This window comes from Mobula birostris, chromosome 26 (assembly GCF_030028105.1).
Source record: "Mobula birostris isolate sMobBir1 chromosome 26, sMobBir1.hap1, whole genome shotgun sequence".
Taxonomy (NCBI): Eukaryota; Metazoa; Chordata; class Chondrichthyes; order Myliobatiformes; family Myliobatidae; genus Mobula; species Mobula birostris.
Window position 1 is genome coordinate 50,796,698 of NC_092395.1, and position 15,257 is coordinate 50,811,954.

At 40.2% G+C, this 15,257-nt stretch overlaps 1 protein-coding gene across 5 annotated transcripts in view; it reads right to left on the reverse strand.

Annotated features, from left to right (window-relative positions):
- The window catches only part of LOC140188152 (scaffold attachment factor B1-like), a 98,141-nt gene extending 84,191 nt beyond the window's left edge, over positions 1-13,950 (reverse strand). For 4 of the 5 annotated variants that reach the window (XR_011883228.1, XM_072244139.1, XM_072244141.1 and 1 more), the window contains exons 1-5: positions 13,761-13,949; positions 8,775-8,862; positions 8,532-8,593; positions 4,458-4,601; positions 3,929-3,985 (exon numbers count right to left, since the gene is read on the reverse strand). Coding sequence is in view for 4 of the 5 variants with exons in the window: in XM_072244139.1 (XP_072100240.1) it covers positions 3,929-3,985; positions 4,458-4,601; positions 8,532-8,593; positions 8,775-8,862; positions 13,761-13,904 (495 nt within the window). In the remaining variant the exon portion in view is untranslated. Of the gene's footprint in view, positions 1-3,928; positions 3,986-4,457; positions 4,602-8,531; positions 8,594-8,774; positions 8,863-13,760 lie in introns of all 5 variants that reach the window. The other variant, XM_072244142.1, reaches the window with a different exon arrangement.
- Between the last annotated feature and the right edge of the window lie 1,307 nt (positions 13,951-15,257).

Below are 15,257 nucleotides of genomic sequence, written 5' to 3' on the forward strand. Positions count from 1 at the left end.
ACAGGGAATGAGGAAAGGTGCAGCCAACTCATATCGTTTCACATCGCCAAATCATATAGTTTCCTCGCGGCCCGGTAGCACATACTTTGCGGCCCGGTGGTTGGGGACCACTGACCAGACACTGCCAACTTTCTACACTGCACAGGATCGAAAAAGGCTGCAGGAAGTTGTAGACTCAGCCAGCTTGACCATGGGCACTAGCTTTCTCAGCATCCAGGTCACCTTCAAAAACCAATGCCTCAAGAGCAGCATCTATCATGAAGGACCCTGATCACCCAGGACATGCCCTCTTCTGGTTGTTATTATCAAGGAGGTGGTTCAAGAGCATGAGGACACGTACTCTGTGTTTCAAGAACAGTTTCTTCCCCTCCACCATCAGATCCCTGAATGTACTTTTTTCCACTTTTTTTTGCACTAATTTTCTTTGTTTTATATACTTTTATAACTTATAATTTTTATTATATGTTGCAATATACAGCTGCTGCAAAACAACAAATTTCACGATATATGCCAGTCATATTAAAGCCGATTCTGTATCTCGGGAAGAATATACCGGCCTTTGGGAGATATACAGAGCAATCAATGACACCGAGCCTATGTCTCAAGGATCGAGAGCATAGATTGCACAAGCTTGGCTTGTATTCAGAATATAGAAACGGAGCTGAACTGACAGAAGTAACTGAATCGATACAGAGAAACTACTTCCTCCAATGAGAAACAGAAAACATGATGACTATACAAGTCCCCCGCTTTTCAAATGTTCGCTTTACGACACCTCGCTGTTACGAAAGAGCTACATTTGTTACCTGTTTTCGCTAACAGAAGGTGTTTTCAGTGTTACGAAAAAAGGTAGCGTGTGAAAAAAGGCAGCCAAACTCCTCCGCTGGAACTGCATTCTAGCTGGCATTGCTTAAACACGTGCCTGTGAGCATCTGTACTTTATGTCGATTTATTTTGAGCATCCGTTAATAAGATGAGTTCTAAGGTATCGGAAAAACCTAAAACAGCTCGTACGGGTGTTACACTTAGCATAAAACTAGACATAATTAAGCGTCTCGATCATGGTGAACTAAGTAAGGACAAAGTGAGTTTGGCTTGTGGAAGCTGACGAAGATGATGTTGAAGAGGTTTTGGCAACCCACCGCCAAAAACTGATAGATGAAGAGCTGATGCAATTGGAAGAGGAAAGGATAACAATCGAAACTGAATGCAGTAGCGAACGGACCGAAAGTGAAGTCGTCCAGGAACTGAACGTGAAGCAACTGCGTGAGATTTTCGCTGCAATGATAAAGTACGACTTTAATTTTGAAAGGGTACGTAGGTTTAGGGCATATTTGCAGGATGGTTTGAATGCTTACAAAGAACTGTATGATAGAAAAATGCACGAGGCTAAGCAGTCAAGCATACTGTTGTTTTTCAAGCCTTCCACATCAGCCACAGCAGATGACGAATTTTGACCTTTGACATCGAGGCAAGCAGACATAAAAGATGACCTGCCTGCCCTGATGGAAACAGACGACGATGAGATGACACCCCAGTGTCCCACCACCCCAACCTCCGACAACTCAGCCCAACACACCATCAGTGCGCTCGCTGTCTTCCCAATTCCGGTAAGTGATACTACACTGTACATACATTATTTCTACTTTATATAGGCTGTGTATTTTTATGTGTTATTTGGTATGATTTGACAGCTTCATAGCTTAAAGGTTACTGGAGAGAGTGTTTCTGGAGAGAGTGTTTCTGCCGAGAGCGCTTGCATGAGATTTTCGCTACGGTGAACAGTGCAGCAATGACTGCAGAAAAGAGTTTCTACTTTATATAAGCTGTGTATTTATCATATCATTCCTGCTTTTACTATATGTTACTGTTATTTTAGGGTTTTGTGTGTTATTTGGCATGTTTGGTAGGTTATTTTTTGGGTCGGCGAACGCTCACAAATTTTTCTCATATAAATAAATGGTAATTGCCTCTTCACTTCACGACATTCCAGCTTACAAAGCATTTCACAGGAATGCTCTACCTTCAGATGGCGGGGGAAACCTGTATAGAAAAACTTTGATAATTTGCTGACTAATCAGAAAGTCCAAAGTTCAGCGTCTGGTTCACTGGATAAAGTTTTCTAGTCTTCCCTCTAAACTCAACTCCCTGCTTCCTTTAATATGTATATTTCAAATTACCAGAGTCAATAGAAAATTATAATATTCTGCAACATCTAATAAAGTAAAAATGTGTATACTGCAGAAAATCAGCCATTATAACACCAAAATTCCAAGTATACAAGATTACTGGAGTTTTACTACATTTTAAATTTAGAACTTAACCATTAAATTTAAATAGAGTAGTTTATGGAATTGGATAAAGAATTCAGAATTTCTACTGTATATGTCACCATATTTTTATTATTTTTATTTAGAAGTACAGTGTGGAACAAGGCCTTTCATCCCTTCAAGCTGTGCCGCCCAGCAAGCCACTGATTTAACCTTAGCCCATTCGTAGGGCAATTTACAATGATCAATTAACTTACTAACCAGCATGTGTCTGGAAGTGGGAGAAAACCGAAGCACCCGGAGGAAGCCCACGCGCGCATGGGAAGGACGTACAAACCTGCTGACACAATTGAACTCCAAACACCCAGCTGTAATGGCGTCGTGCTACACTTGGAATTGCTTGCAATTTTCAAAGTTCAAAGTAAATTTACTGTGCAAGTATAAATAAGTCACCATGTACTACCTTGAGATTCATTTACTTGCAGGCATTTATAGTAGAATGGTGAAAATGAAAAGGTGTTTTGCTGCACCTAAATTTAAAACTTAATCATTTAATAAAATGAGGGAACAATTTTCAAACCAGCAGTGATCTGAATTCTTTGTCAAATTCTGTATATGCTAGGGAAAATCAACTTTCAAAGCAAATTAATACAGGTCGACTTTCACTAATCTGACTACCTGTAATCCAGTTCCTTCGATAATCCAGCACTGATTATACTTAATGTGATCCTTCTGTAATTCGGCATTCCTCAGGTCCCAACGGTGCCGGATTAGTGAAGGTCAACCTGTATAGTCCTCGGATTAGGACAAACTATGCAAAGATAGGTAAATGAAGCTGAGATGTTTGATCCACCATGAGTTAACTGAAGGGCCATGCCAGATTTTGGAGCTGAGTGGCCAGCTTCTGATAATTACATTTTAAACAACATACAGGTGATGACAAATCAAATAAATATTGGGGAATCAATACACATGAAAACGTAACAGTAAAACAAGGACAACAGAGCATCCAATTGCTTGGAAAATATGATGGCCTATTATGTATAATTCATTAGTCTAGAATATGAGCAAGGGGACTTGGACTGTGGGTCTAAGGAGAAACTGAAACCAGGTTGGGGTCTGAAACACCAAAGTTCTGGAACATTAGCAGGTCAGCAGCCAGATCAGAGGTCCAAAACGTTAAAGCTAAAGCACAGAAGTAGGCCTTCACCCATACTTTTCATGCTAACCATCAGGCACATATACATACTACTCCATTTAACAGCACTTAGTATGTTTCTCCTATGACTTGACGATTCAAGCTCTTGACCTGGCCTCCCACTCAGACAATGTGTTCCAAGCACCCTCAGCAAGAAAGAAACTCTTCCTTATATCCTCTCTAACCACTAAATCTTTGTCCTCTGGTTATAGGCATCGCTGCTATTTTATTTTCAGGAGAGGATTAATATCCTCGCTACTTTCAAATTCACCAGGTTTACTGGAAAATTTATTTTACTGTTTAACCTGTACAAATGTGTTTGGGTATTAACTGGAGCAGGACCTGATGGCCCAAACAATCTAAGAGTGCCAGCTTACTGGACGTTCAATTCAGAAAATATCAAGGAATTTGTCTAATTTCTCCAGCAGCGACAAAATTATGGAATGAAATTTGATCTTACTTCATTAACTTGCATTTGTTCCCCCTCTGCTGGGTCTCCAGTTGCCTCTTTTCGTTCCTCGATCAGAAAATATTAAAATTAATAGAAGAACAATAAACATGCAAACAATTTACAAGTCCAAATCCTAGCTTTATTTCTTTCCTTAATCAAAAAGTAGAATCAGTGCTTTATGTCATGTCTAGATATGCAGAGAATCAAACCTTCTAAAGACAGTTCTAACAAGATTGGGCAAAAATGACAGAGTTAACTAGAACTCATTCTACACAGTTCTGCTTTTAAGGGCGACAGGCAGCGCAAATTATAAGGAACAAAGGAGCTTTAATTAATTTTTAAATGCCTCAGGAACTTAGCAGCTAATGAGATGTGAAGAGCCTGTACGATTATTAAATGCTATTGAAGCACTTGTATATTGATAGCACTTGTTGTTCAGCAGAAGTGAATTAGCAACCCATTCTCTCCCACTCCCTTCTCTTCACCTCCCCATTATCACTTCTCTTTTCCCAGCAGAGACCACTTATAATCTCCTTACTTTATCAACTGAAGTGGAGTCCAAAATACACTCCATGGCTTTGTCCACAACAGCATCTGCCTCAGCACACTCAGTGTACCCAATTTCTGACACGTTCATTACTTCGGTGTCCTGATCCTGGTCAACAAAAGCTTCAATATCCTCCTGTGATAAAGAAAAAGAAACAAGCTATGACCTACTACACTGTTGACTACATTCCCAAAATATCAAATTGTGGTAGGATATAAAATTACCAACCTTTCAATCTATTTGCCCTAATGACACTGTGTGAGGCGAAGGTAGAAACAAAGCTACAGGCACTACATATTGCTTAGCGCAATAGGCCAGTTCCTGAAAACATATCATGTACTCCTTCCTCAACAGTAAACAGGAAAATTTTCAGACATAATTCAAATTTTGTAACTGCATGTGACCAATGTTCTTGTCGATCTTTGCCAAGTGTCCTAACTGACCAACCCTTAGTTTTATAAAGTGTCTCTAACCTACCATGCTGAACATATTTTGGCTCTCCCCACATCCATAAAATTCACCTCCATTTCACTGTCACAAAGCTGTTTGCAATCTATATTCACCTTTTTTAAGACTGAGCATAACTGACAGATAACTGGCAGAATAAGGAACAAATTGACTGAGATGCCATCAGATATGACAACAGCTAAATAATGGAATCATTCGCTTTTATTGATTCCCTTGATAAATAAGAAATAAATCCAGTAAAAACTGACTGAAGTAGCTAAAGATGATCATGTAATAAAGCTGGTAATGTGGCATGTCACATGTAACTGAAGTAGTTAAGGATGATTTTGTAATTAAATGAAGCTTACAATGCTGCTGAAAAATAGCAATCCCATGAAGCAAGAGAAGAAGATTCAGGTGGCTGGAGCAGCTTTTCATAAAAAAATTATACTACAACTTACATGAAATTAAGTTTACAGAGGAATTGTAAATTAAGAATAAAGGCCAACAAATCTCTGGACTAAAGATGCTGTAGAGCTTTACAATTCATTAACATTGAACTTCTAGCATTTCCTCAATTCTGGTGTAATCTATGTGAACTAGGCGGCTACTCACACAACAACTGTCCCAAAAAGGGAGCACAGAGATAACAGGAACACAAGACTGGACAGCTGCATATAAGAAGTAAAACGCTAGAATCCATAATTAAAATATAATCAGGCTCTTGGAAAATACAAGTATTAGAAAAAAATTATAATGCTTTATCAATAAAAAACTGTTCTTCAAAGTAGCAAAGGAGAAAGCAGATATGTTTGGATTTGTATTTCAAGCATGTGCCACAAAAAAGTTAAACAGGTTGGTTAAACAGAGAGAAAATTATTGGTACTTATTGGGTTAGTAGGCCTAATGAGAGAATACAAGAACAATCAGTGCTTTGACTCAGCTCTTTACAATTTCCAAAGGCAAAAATGAAGGGACTAAGTGTAATGCTTTCAAGTTTTCTGACAATGGAAAGCCAGATGCAAAAATGAATTAAAATGAATGTGAAGGGTCTTGTTTGTGAATCAAAGTAAGGATGCAGGTAATTCTGATAGTAACATCTTTATTGCAAGATGCTTTGACTAAATGAGAAAAGAAGTCTTGCTGCAGGCTGCAAACCACGACTATCAGGGTGTGTACACTTTAGACATCTAGAAAAGATGAATGCATAAAGGTTCATTGAACCAATCCCTACTGAGAGGCTGGTCTTGTTTGGATAAAGAAAATGCACATCTTCAGTAGAATTTAGAATGAAGTGGTATCTCTAAAAGTATGAACAGTTTTAAAAGGGATTGAATTTAATATTTCTGTAACTGGAGAACAAAGACAGTCACTATTTCAAATTCATTACTTACAGTTGCAAGAAAAACTTTGTGAACCGTTTGCAATTACCTGGCTCTCTACATTAATTACTCATGAAATGTGGTCTGATCTTCATCCAAGTCATAACAATATACAAACACAATCTGCCTAAACTGATAAACAATTGTATTTTTCATGTCTTCACTGAGCACATTGTTAAATCATTGACAGTCCAGACTGGAAAAAGTATGTAAACCCTTATATTTAATAACTGGTAGAACTTCCTTTAGCAGCAATAACCTCCAAACGTTTCTTGTAGCTGCTGATCAGACTTGCACAATGGCGAGGAGGAATTTTAAACCAATTCTCCATATAAAACTATTTCAGTTCATCAATATTTCTGGGAAACCTTGCATGAACAGCCCTCTTCAGGTCACACCACAGCATCTAAATTGGGTTAAGGTCTGGACACTGATTTGGTCATTTGAAAACACAAATTTTCTTTTTCAACCATTGTGTTTTGGATCATTGTCTTGTTGTAATCATCCAACTTCTAAACCATTACCTTGACATTCTCCTGTAAAATATATTGATTCAATTTTGAATTCATTGTTCCCTCAACAATTGCAAGCTATGCAGGTCCTGAGGCAGCAAAGCAGCTTCTTCCACCATGCTTCACAGTTGGGATGAGGTTTTGGTGTTGGTGTGAAGTGCCCTTTTTTCCTCCAAATATCACAGTGTGCATTTTTGCCAAAAAGTTCAACATCTATCCAGAGAACATTGTCCCAGAAGTGTTGTGGAATATCCAGGTGGTCTTTTGCAAACTTGAGGCATACAGCAATGTTTTATTTTGGAGAGCAGTGGTTTCCTCCGAGGTCTCCATCCATGAACACCATTCTTGTACGACGTTTTTCTTATAGTGGACACATGAACAGAGACATTACTAAGTTCTAGAGATTTCCGCAGGGCTTTGCAGTTACCCCTGGGTTTTCTTTCATCTCCTTCAGTATTGCACATTGTGCTCTTTGCAGGACACTCACTCTTAGCGAGAGTAGCAACAGTACTGAGCTTCCTCCATTTCTCTTACTGTGAACTGATGAACACACAGGTCTTTAGAAATACTTCGATAGTCTTTTCCAGTTTCATGCATCTCTACAATTCTTCTAAGGTCCTCTGAAAGTTGTTTTGATCAAGGCATGGTGGACACAAACAGATCTTTCTTTAGCAGAGCGGGCATGTCAGTACCCTGAATTTGTGTGCCTTTTTTACATGCGAGGGCATCTCTACAACCTACAATTCCAATCTCATCTCACTGATTGGATCACCTGAATCCAAATAGCTTTTAAAGAAGTTATTACACTAGAGGTTTACATCCTTCTTTGAACCTAGACTGCGATTGCTTAAATGGTGTACTCAGTATTAACGAGAAATCTAGGCAGATTGTGTTTGTCTATTATTGCAACTTAGATTAAGATCAGACCAAATTTTATGAGTGTTTAATGCAGAAAACCAGATAATTGCAAAAGGTTTACAAACATTTGCAACTGTAGTCCATGATGGGGATAATTGTACTTCTTTGAAGTTCACCATCCGAGAATGCTGAGGAAGCTCAGTTGATGTTTGTTTCTGGCACTGTTAGAAGGGCTAGAAAGAACAGATTTAGAGTTGACAAATAGAGGCATCACTGAGGTGGGGGAAACAAGAAATTTTAAATCTGAAGGCAGAGGAAAGACGAGGTTGAGTGAATAGGGGACTAGAGTCGAGGTGTAGGAATGAGGAAAAGAAACATACCTACCATAGTCAGGGGAGAGATGGGAGATTGTCTAGCCTGAGGCAGATTGTACATTAGGGAACATTCTTTTGTTCCCTAAAGAATCAATAAGTGCAATAAAACATTTCAATTTATTTGTAATAAATGCCCAGTATAAAGGTACCTAATAACCACTGTCAATCTACAGTTGGGAAGAAACATATCTGAGGTCTACTCATCTCTGACAATTTGAGGCACTGTTTGCTGCAAAAACAACTCACTTTGCAACCAATATTCCAAGTTGACATATTTTGCTCAATTCTGCTAGGAAGAACATCAGGGAATGTATCAACAATTATTTATAAAAATGTAATTAAAAATGCCTGTGGAAAACTATAATTAAATGTTACTATGTAACAATTACTTGAGCAATCAGAATTGTACAGCATAGAAATAGGTTCTTCGGCTCACCCTGTCCACACCAACTCTTTTGCCTCCTATGCCTTTACCTATATAAAATAGCTCACCTGCTTTCCAGCAAAGTCCTCTTCTGCAGAGTCCTCAGTCTCACCATCCTCAGCTCTCTGTCCTAAGCCAAACAGAAATTTTTATTTTCCAACAGAAAATAGTACTTCTTGCAAATTGGGTAGTATGCTACTTGGCAACTGCTTCCAGATGGGTTGGCTCAAATACCCATGTCCACAATATCAATAACAGGCAAACAAAAGGTACAAATTTACCACTTGTACCTTGTAAATAATTATTGATACCTTTCCCAGTCCTCTTTGATGTTCTGCTGTTTAGGGTGTCTGGTGTGACTGAAAGTTCATCAGGGTTTCCTCCTTCCTCCTCTATTACCTAAAGAAAGAAATCATTAACCCGGGGTGAAGTCAAAATTGTTGTGCAATACCATCATGTTTACAGAAAGAAGCTAGCCGCAATTAATAATGACTCTTGCCTCTTACCTCTTTTCACCTGCCTATCTTCTCCCCCTGATGCCCCACCTCCTATGGTCCACTCTCCTCTCCCATCATACTTCTTCAGCTCCAGCCATTTACCTTTCCCACCCACCTGGTTTCACCTATTATATTCTAGCTATCCTTCCCTGCCCCCACCTTTCTATTCTGGCATCTTCCTTCTTCCTTTCCCGTCCTGAGGAAAGATCTTGGCCCAAAATATCAACTGTTCATTTCCATGGATACCACCTGACCTGCTGAATTCCTTGAGCATTTTGTGTATGTTGCTTTGGATCTCCAGCAGCTGTAGAATTTGTGTTAATGATGACTTACAGCCCAGTTAAAGATTGACAGGTATGACATTATGGGTATTAGTCAGTCATGATTGAAAGATGATCATATTTGGGAGCTCCAAGTATAACTATTGTATCGAAAGGACAGGCAGGTCGGCAGAGTCGATGGGGTGGTTCTGTTGCTAAAAAGTGAAATCAACTCCTTAGGAAGAGGTGACATAGGATGTAAGACATTAAATCCTTGTGGGTAGAGTTAAAAAACTGCAAGGGTAAAAAGAACCCAATGGGAATTATACAAAGGCCTCCAGGATGTGGGCTACAAATTACAATGAGATAGAAAACACACGTAAAAAGAACAATGTTATAATAGTGATGGGGGATTTCAAAATGCAGGCAGATTTGGAAAATTAGGTTAGTGCTGGTTCCCAAGAGAGAAAATTCATAGAATGTCTACAAGATGGCTTTTTAGAGCAGCTTGTGGTTGTGCCCACTAGGGGAAAGGCAATACTGGATTGGGTATGAACCAGATTTGATTAGGGAGCTTAAGGTAAAGGAACCATGAGTAAACAGTAATCATAATATAAAATTCACCTTGCACTTTGAGAGGGAGAGCTAAAATCAGATGTATCAGCTTTACAATGGAGTAAAGGCAATTAGAATAATGAGAGAGGCCCACAAGAAAGAGGAGTAGAATTCTGAATTGGCCCATTGAGTCTACTTCGCCATTCCATCATGGCTGACATATCACTCTCAATCCCATGCTACTGCCTTCTCCCATAACCTTCAACTCCCTGACTAACCAAGAACCTATCAAGCTCTGCTTAAAATAATCAATGACTTGACCTTCATGTCTTCCTTGGCATTCAATTCCAAAGACTGACCACCCTCTGGCTAAAGAAATTACTTCCCATCTGTTCCAAATCCCTCTATTCTGACTCTGATCCACCATAAAAAACATCTTCTCCACCTCAACTCTCTCAAACCCTTTCAATATTCAATTTGGAGCTAGTCTCAGTTGATTGGAAGGGAACACGAGCAGGGATGATGGCAAAACAGCAATGACTGGAATTTCTGAGAGCAATTCAAAAGACACAGCATAGATACATCTCAAAAACGTAATATAAATGTAAAAGAATGGGTATATAACATAGCAAATATAGTGGGAAGCTTTGAAAAAGCAAAAATTAAATAGATGAGACATGGAGGTAAGCTAGCCAATAATATAAGAGGATTTTTCAGATATATAAAAAGAGAGACAAGAGTGGATGTTTGATCACTGGAAAATGATGCTAGAGATAGCAATAGGATCAAAGAAATGGTGGATGAACCTAGTAGTGTTTTGCATCATTCTTCACAGTGGAAGACACTAGCAGTATGCCAGAAATTCAAGTGTCTGGAGGTAAAAAGGAGTGCAATAGCTATTACTAAAGAGGAGGTGCTTGGGAAGCTGATGAATAAAGTGCATGGTCATGCTGGTAGTTAGAATAGAGGTGAAGACCATTTTCTAAATGGAGAGAAAATTCAGAAATCAGAGGTGCATATTGACTTGGGAATCCTTGTGCAGCATTCCCTAAAGGTTAACTTGCAGGTTGTGTTGGTGTATAGACAGCAAATGCAACATTAGCATTCATTTCGAGAAGACTAGAATATTAAAGGATAAAATGCTGAGGCTTTCTAAAGCATTGGTTAGACCACACTTTAAGTATTGTGAGCAGCTTTGGACCCTTTAAGAAAGGTTGTGCTGGCATTGGTGAGAATACCAAGGAAATTCAGAATGATTCCAGGAAGGGTAACGTAGGAGGCCTGTACTCATCAGAGTTCAGAAGAATTGGGGGGTCTATATAGAGTAGATGTGAGACAGACATCAGTAACAGTTTCTTCCCCGAGGCTGCAAAACTAATACTCTGCCACCAGGACTGCTGTTTCCTGTGCATCACATGCATTTTACATTATAGTTTATTAACTTATTTATGAATATATTTTGGTTTATGTGCTGTGCATCATGTACATTTTCTGGGTACACCATAGTCAGATGACAATAAACTTGAACTTCAGAGGATGTGGAGGAGACTGAGACCCGAGGGCACAGCCTCAGATTAGGACGTCCCTTTAGAACAGAAATGCGGGATTTATTTCACCAGAGGGTGGTGAATCTGTGAATTCATTGCTACAGATGGCTGTGGAGGCCAAGTTATTTGGTATACTTAAAGAGGTTGATAGGTTCTTGATTAGTTGGAGCATCAATGGTTACAGGGAGAAGGCAGGAGAATGGGGTTGAGATGGATAATAGATCAACCATGATGCAACGGCTGAGCAGACTCAATGGGCCAAATGGCCTAATTCTGCTCCAACTAAGCAACAAATTTTAGCTTGCCATGGGAAGGAAGATAGAACAACACTGTTAAACAGAAAAAGGAAACAAGGGGACAAGACAATTGAAGAAAACACTGAGTTAATATGGACACTTAAAAAAACAAAATGAGTAATAATGTGTGGTGAAAAATGTCGGAGGCAAATGAATTGAGCTTTGGAGAATTGTAGACTTGGGCTTTTATTTAAGGCAATATGTTTCACACTGAAATGTATAGTATCAGAAATGCATAATATCAAAAATATAACACAGTAGGCACTCAGTCTATTATAGCCATACTTATCAAGATAAGTGATCTCAAATTTAACCTACTTTTGTTTTCCATAACCCTTGCTATAATGGTCAATTTTGAGGCCCTTTGTTGGTCAGCATCAACCATGGATACTGTGTTGTAACTGTCCATGCAACACATATGCCAAGTCAGTACGATAAGAAGAGTAAGCTATTGCTCATGCAGCAGGCTTCCCTTCTCCACATTGCTGATGAATCCAAAGGAACAATTTGATACCAGCAATATCACAGGAGTTACCAGTCAATGCTGAACTCAACCCAAGACTGGCTCAGGGACTGCTTATCCAGATTTTTCCCTCAGGGTTTACTCCCAAAGCCTTCCCATGAGTGGGTATAGCCGCAAGGCAACAGAGGTTTGAGATCAGTTTTCCTAGATGAGCTGCCAACCACGGCAAACAAGCCCCATCTGCTCGAAGAGATTGGTTTTTAAGGTGCCAGTAACTGGCCTTTGCCCCTTCTCATGTCAGTAGAAATGGTTCTATCAGGCTTAGAGCTAAGCCATATGGGAAGGTCAGGAACTGGACTTGGTTGTCAGAGGCCATTTCAGATGCACGCCACTGAGAACATTTGACAGGTAGTGGGCATTTATCCCCACTACCTCCCCTAACTATGACAATCCTGTGGAACAAATGTTCAATCAACCCTTCTGCTGCCCAATTCAAATAATAGTGTAAATTGATAACAGCTGCTACACAAAGAGACTAGACACTCCTTAAACACAAAATAATCTGCAGATGCTGGGGTCAAAGCAACACTCACAACACGCTGGAGGAACTCAGCAGGTCGGGCAGCATCCGTGGAAACGATCAGTCAACGTTTCGGACCGGAACCCTTCGTCAGGACTGAAGAGGGAAGGGGCAGAGGCCCTATAAAGAAGGTGGGGGGGGTAGGGGTAGGCAGAAAGGTGAAGGAATAGGGGAAAACAATGGGTAGAAGGAGGCAGAACCATGAGGGAGGTGATAGGCAGCTGGGGAGTGGGCAGCGTGAAATAGAGATAGGGGAAGGGAATTACCGGAAGTTGGAGAATTCTATGTTCATACCAAGGGGCTGGAGACTACCTAGACAGTATACGAGGTGTTGCTACTCCAACCTGAGTTTGGCCTCATCATGGCAGTAGAGGAGGCCATGTATGGACATATCTGAATGGGAGTGGGAAGCAGTGTTGAAGTGGGCAGCTACCAGAAGATCCTGTCTGTTGTGGCGGACACTCCTTTCTTTAAGGAATGAGTCAACAATTCATTACCAGTGTCAACATAAAGCAACAACGTAGGATTGCATTATTTCAAAAGAGACAAAAGGGTACAATAATATTTAAAAGACATGTAGACATAAATAGTTAGGAAAGGGTTAGAGGGAAATGAGCCAAATACAGACAAATGGAAATAGTTTCGGAAGACACCTTGGTCACCCTGATAAATCAGGCAGAAGGATCTGTTTCCATGTCTTATGATTCTGTGACAGCTAGTAGTGAATTTGCCAGTTTCCAAAGAGTTAAAGTTGCTCTCCATTATTTTCCCAACCAATTCAAATTCCCAAATACCAAACAACCAGAAAATGACTACAACCCCTACTAGTGCCCCATGGTAGTGCCCTACCGTACTGACCCCAGACCCCTTCCAATACCACATATTTCACCCTTCCCTCCAGAAGGAACCCACTGACCCCAAAGCATCCAACACCAACAACGCCTACTTCCATCACAAACTTTTCCAATTTACGCCTCTTCCCTGTACATCCAAGTTCCCCTCCAGCCCTATTGACTGTATCCCCCACCGACTACGGACCCCTTCCAATACAACAGAACCACCCCTCCCCCACTCTCACAACAGCCCTCGCTCTTTTCACCTGTCGGAGCCTTTCAATCAGAACACTTTTGTTTCCACTGGTGTCCAGGCTCCTCCTCTTGAGCTCGGCTTTCAGATCCACCACCCTAAGCTCGGTGATCCCACGCACGCCACCCTCACCAGCTACCCCGCTCTCCTCCGCCATTGCCGGTCCCTCAGATATTGCGCGATTGCAACAAGATGGCGCTCCCCTCGCCACGCATGCGCTGTAAAGTGATCGCCAGTGCGCTTGCGCCGGTGTGAGCTGTCGTGGGCGGAGAGCGGGAGAGCTGAGGCGGATGCGGAGGTTCGTTAGTCATCCTCTGAAAAACTACCTGTCAGGTGCGTCCCCAACCTTCCCCATGTGATGTTTTTTTTGTATTTGAAAGATCCACCCTAATCCTCTTAAGGGTATAACTCTCTGCTGATCAGTGTCTGAACGGTTATTCCTCGCGCCCAGTGCTGGAGAGTCAATCTGGTCTCCAACATTTTATTTTTGAGAAATTTGAAAGGAAAATCAGATTCAGGCTTAACATCACTGATACGTCATGAAATTTGTAAGACAGGTAGCATCTATGGAGGGCAATAAATAGTCGACGTTTTTGACCGACTTAACTGAGTTCCTTGCTCAAGATTTTCAGCATCTGCAGTCTTTTGTGTACTGTTACATTTCTTGTTTTGTGGCAGCAGTACTGTGCAAGACAGAAGTTACAGATATATGATTCCCCATCATATAAGAAACATAGAAACTAGCAAAAGTCAGTTGGTCCTTTGAACCAGCTGCACCCATTCCAATATGACCCAAGTTCAGTATCCTGTGCCTATTTTCTGTACCTTGATCACTTTTGCCTTCAATACTGTACCAAGTTCATTGAATACTTTTAAGATTTGGCTCAACTGCTTCACAGTGAAAAAAATTCTCCTTGTATCAGTCTCAAATGGCATCATCATGTAGTAGTTGGCCCCTGGTTCTGGGAAGATCTTCCCTATAACTAAATCTATCCACTCCTGTCAAGATTTCTGACTTTCATTGAGTACTCCTCTCATTATTCTGAACTTTGATGAACATAATCCCAGTCTCACCTCAATATCAAATCTGCTGTTCCAGGAATCAGTCTGATGAACTTTTGCTGCACTCTCTATGTTGAGAAAATCTTCCTTCAATATGAAAATTATAATTGTTATGTTTTGTAACTTCAAAACATTAAACTAATTCAAAGGAAAACAAGAAAGCTAAGAGATGTGAGTGTTACTTTGTGTTTGAACTAGTTTAATAACAGTGGCGACAAGGTATTTTAAATTGAACCCGAGATGGCTACCGACCTGCTGAAGTGCAGCAAGACAATCGAGATTTTTTAAAGTGCAGCAAGACCCATCAAGTTAAAAAAAAAATTGCAGCACATTCAAAACTGTTGATTTTAAAAAAGGCAAAAACAGAAGAATTCACAGTTTCATAAAAAGTGAGTACTGGGTGATAATATTATAAAAAGGAGAGCAAAACTGGCTGGACACATTAGAA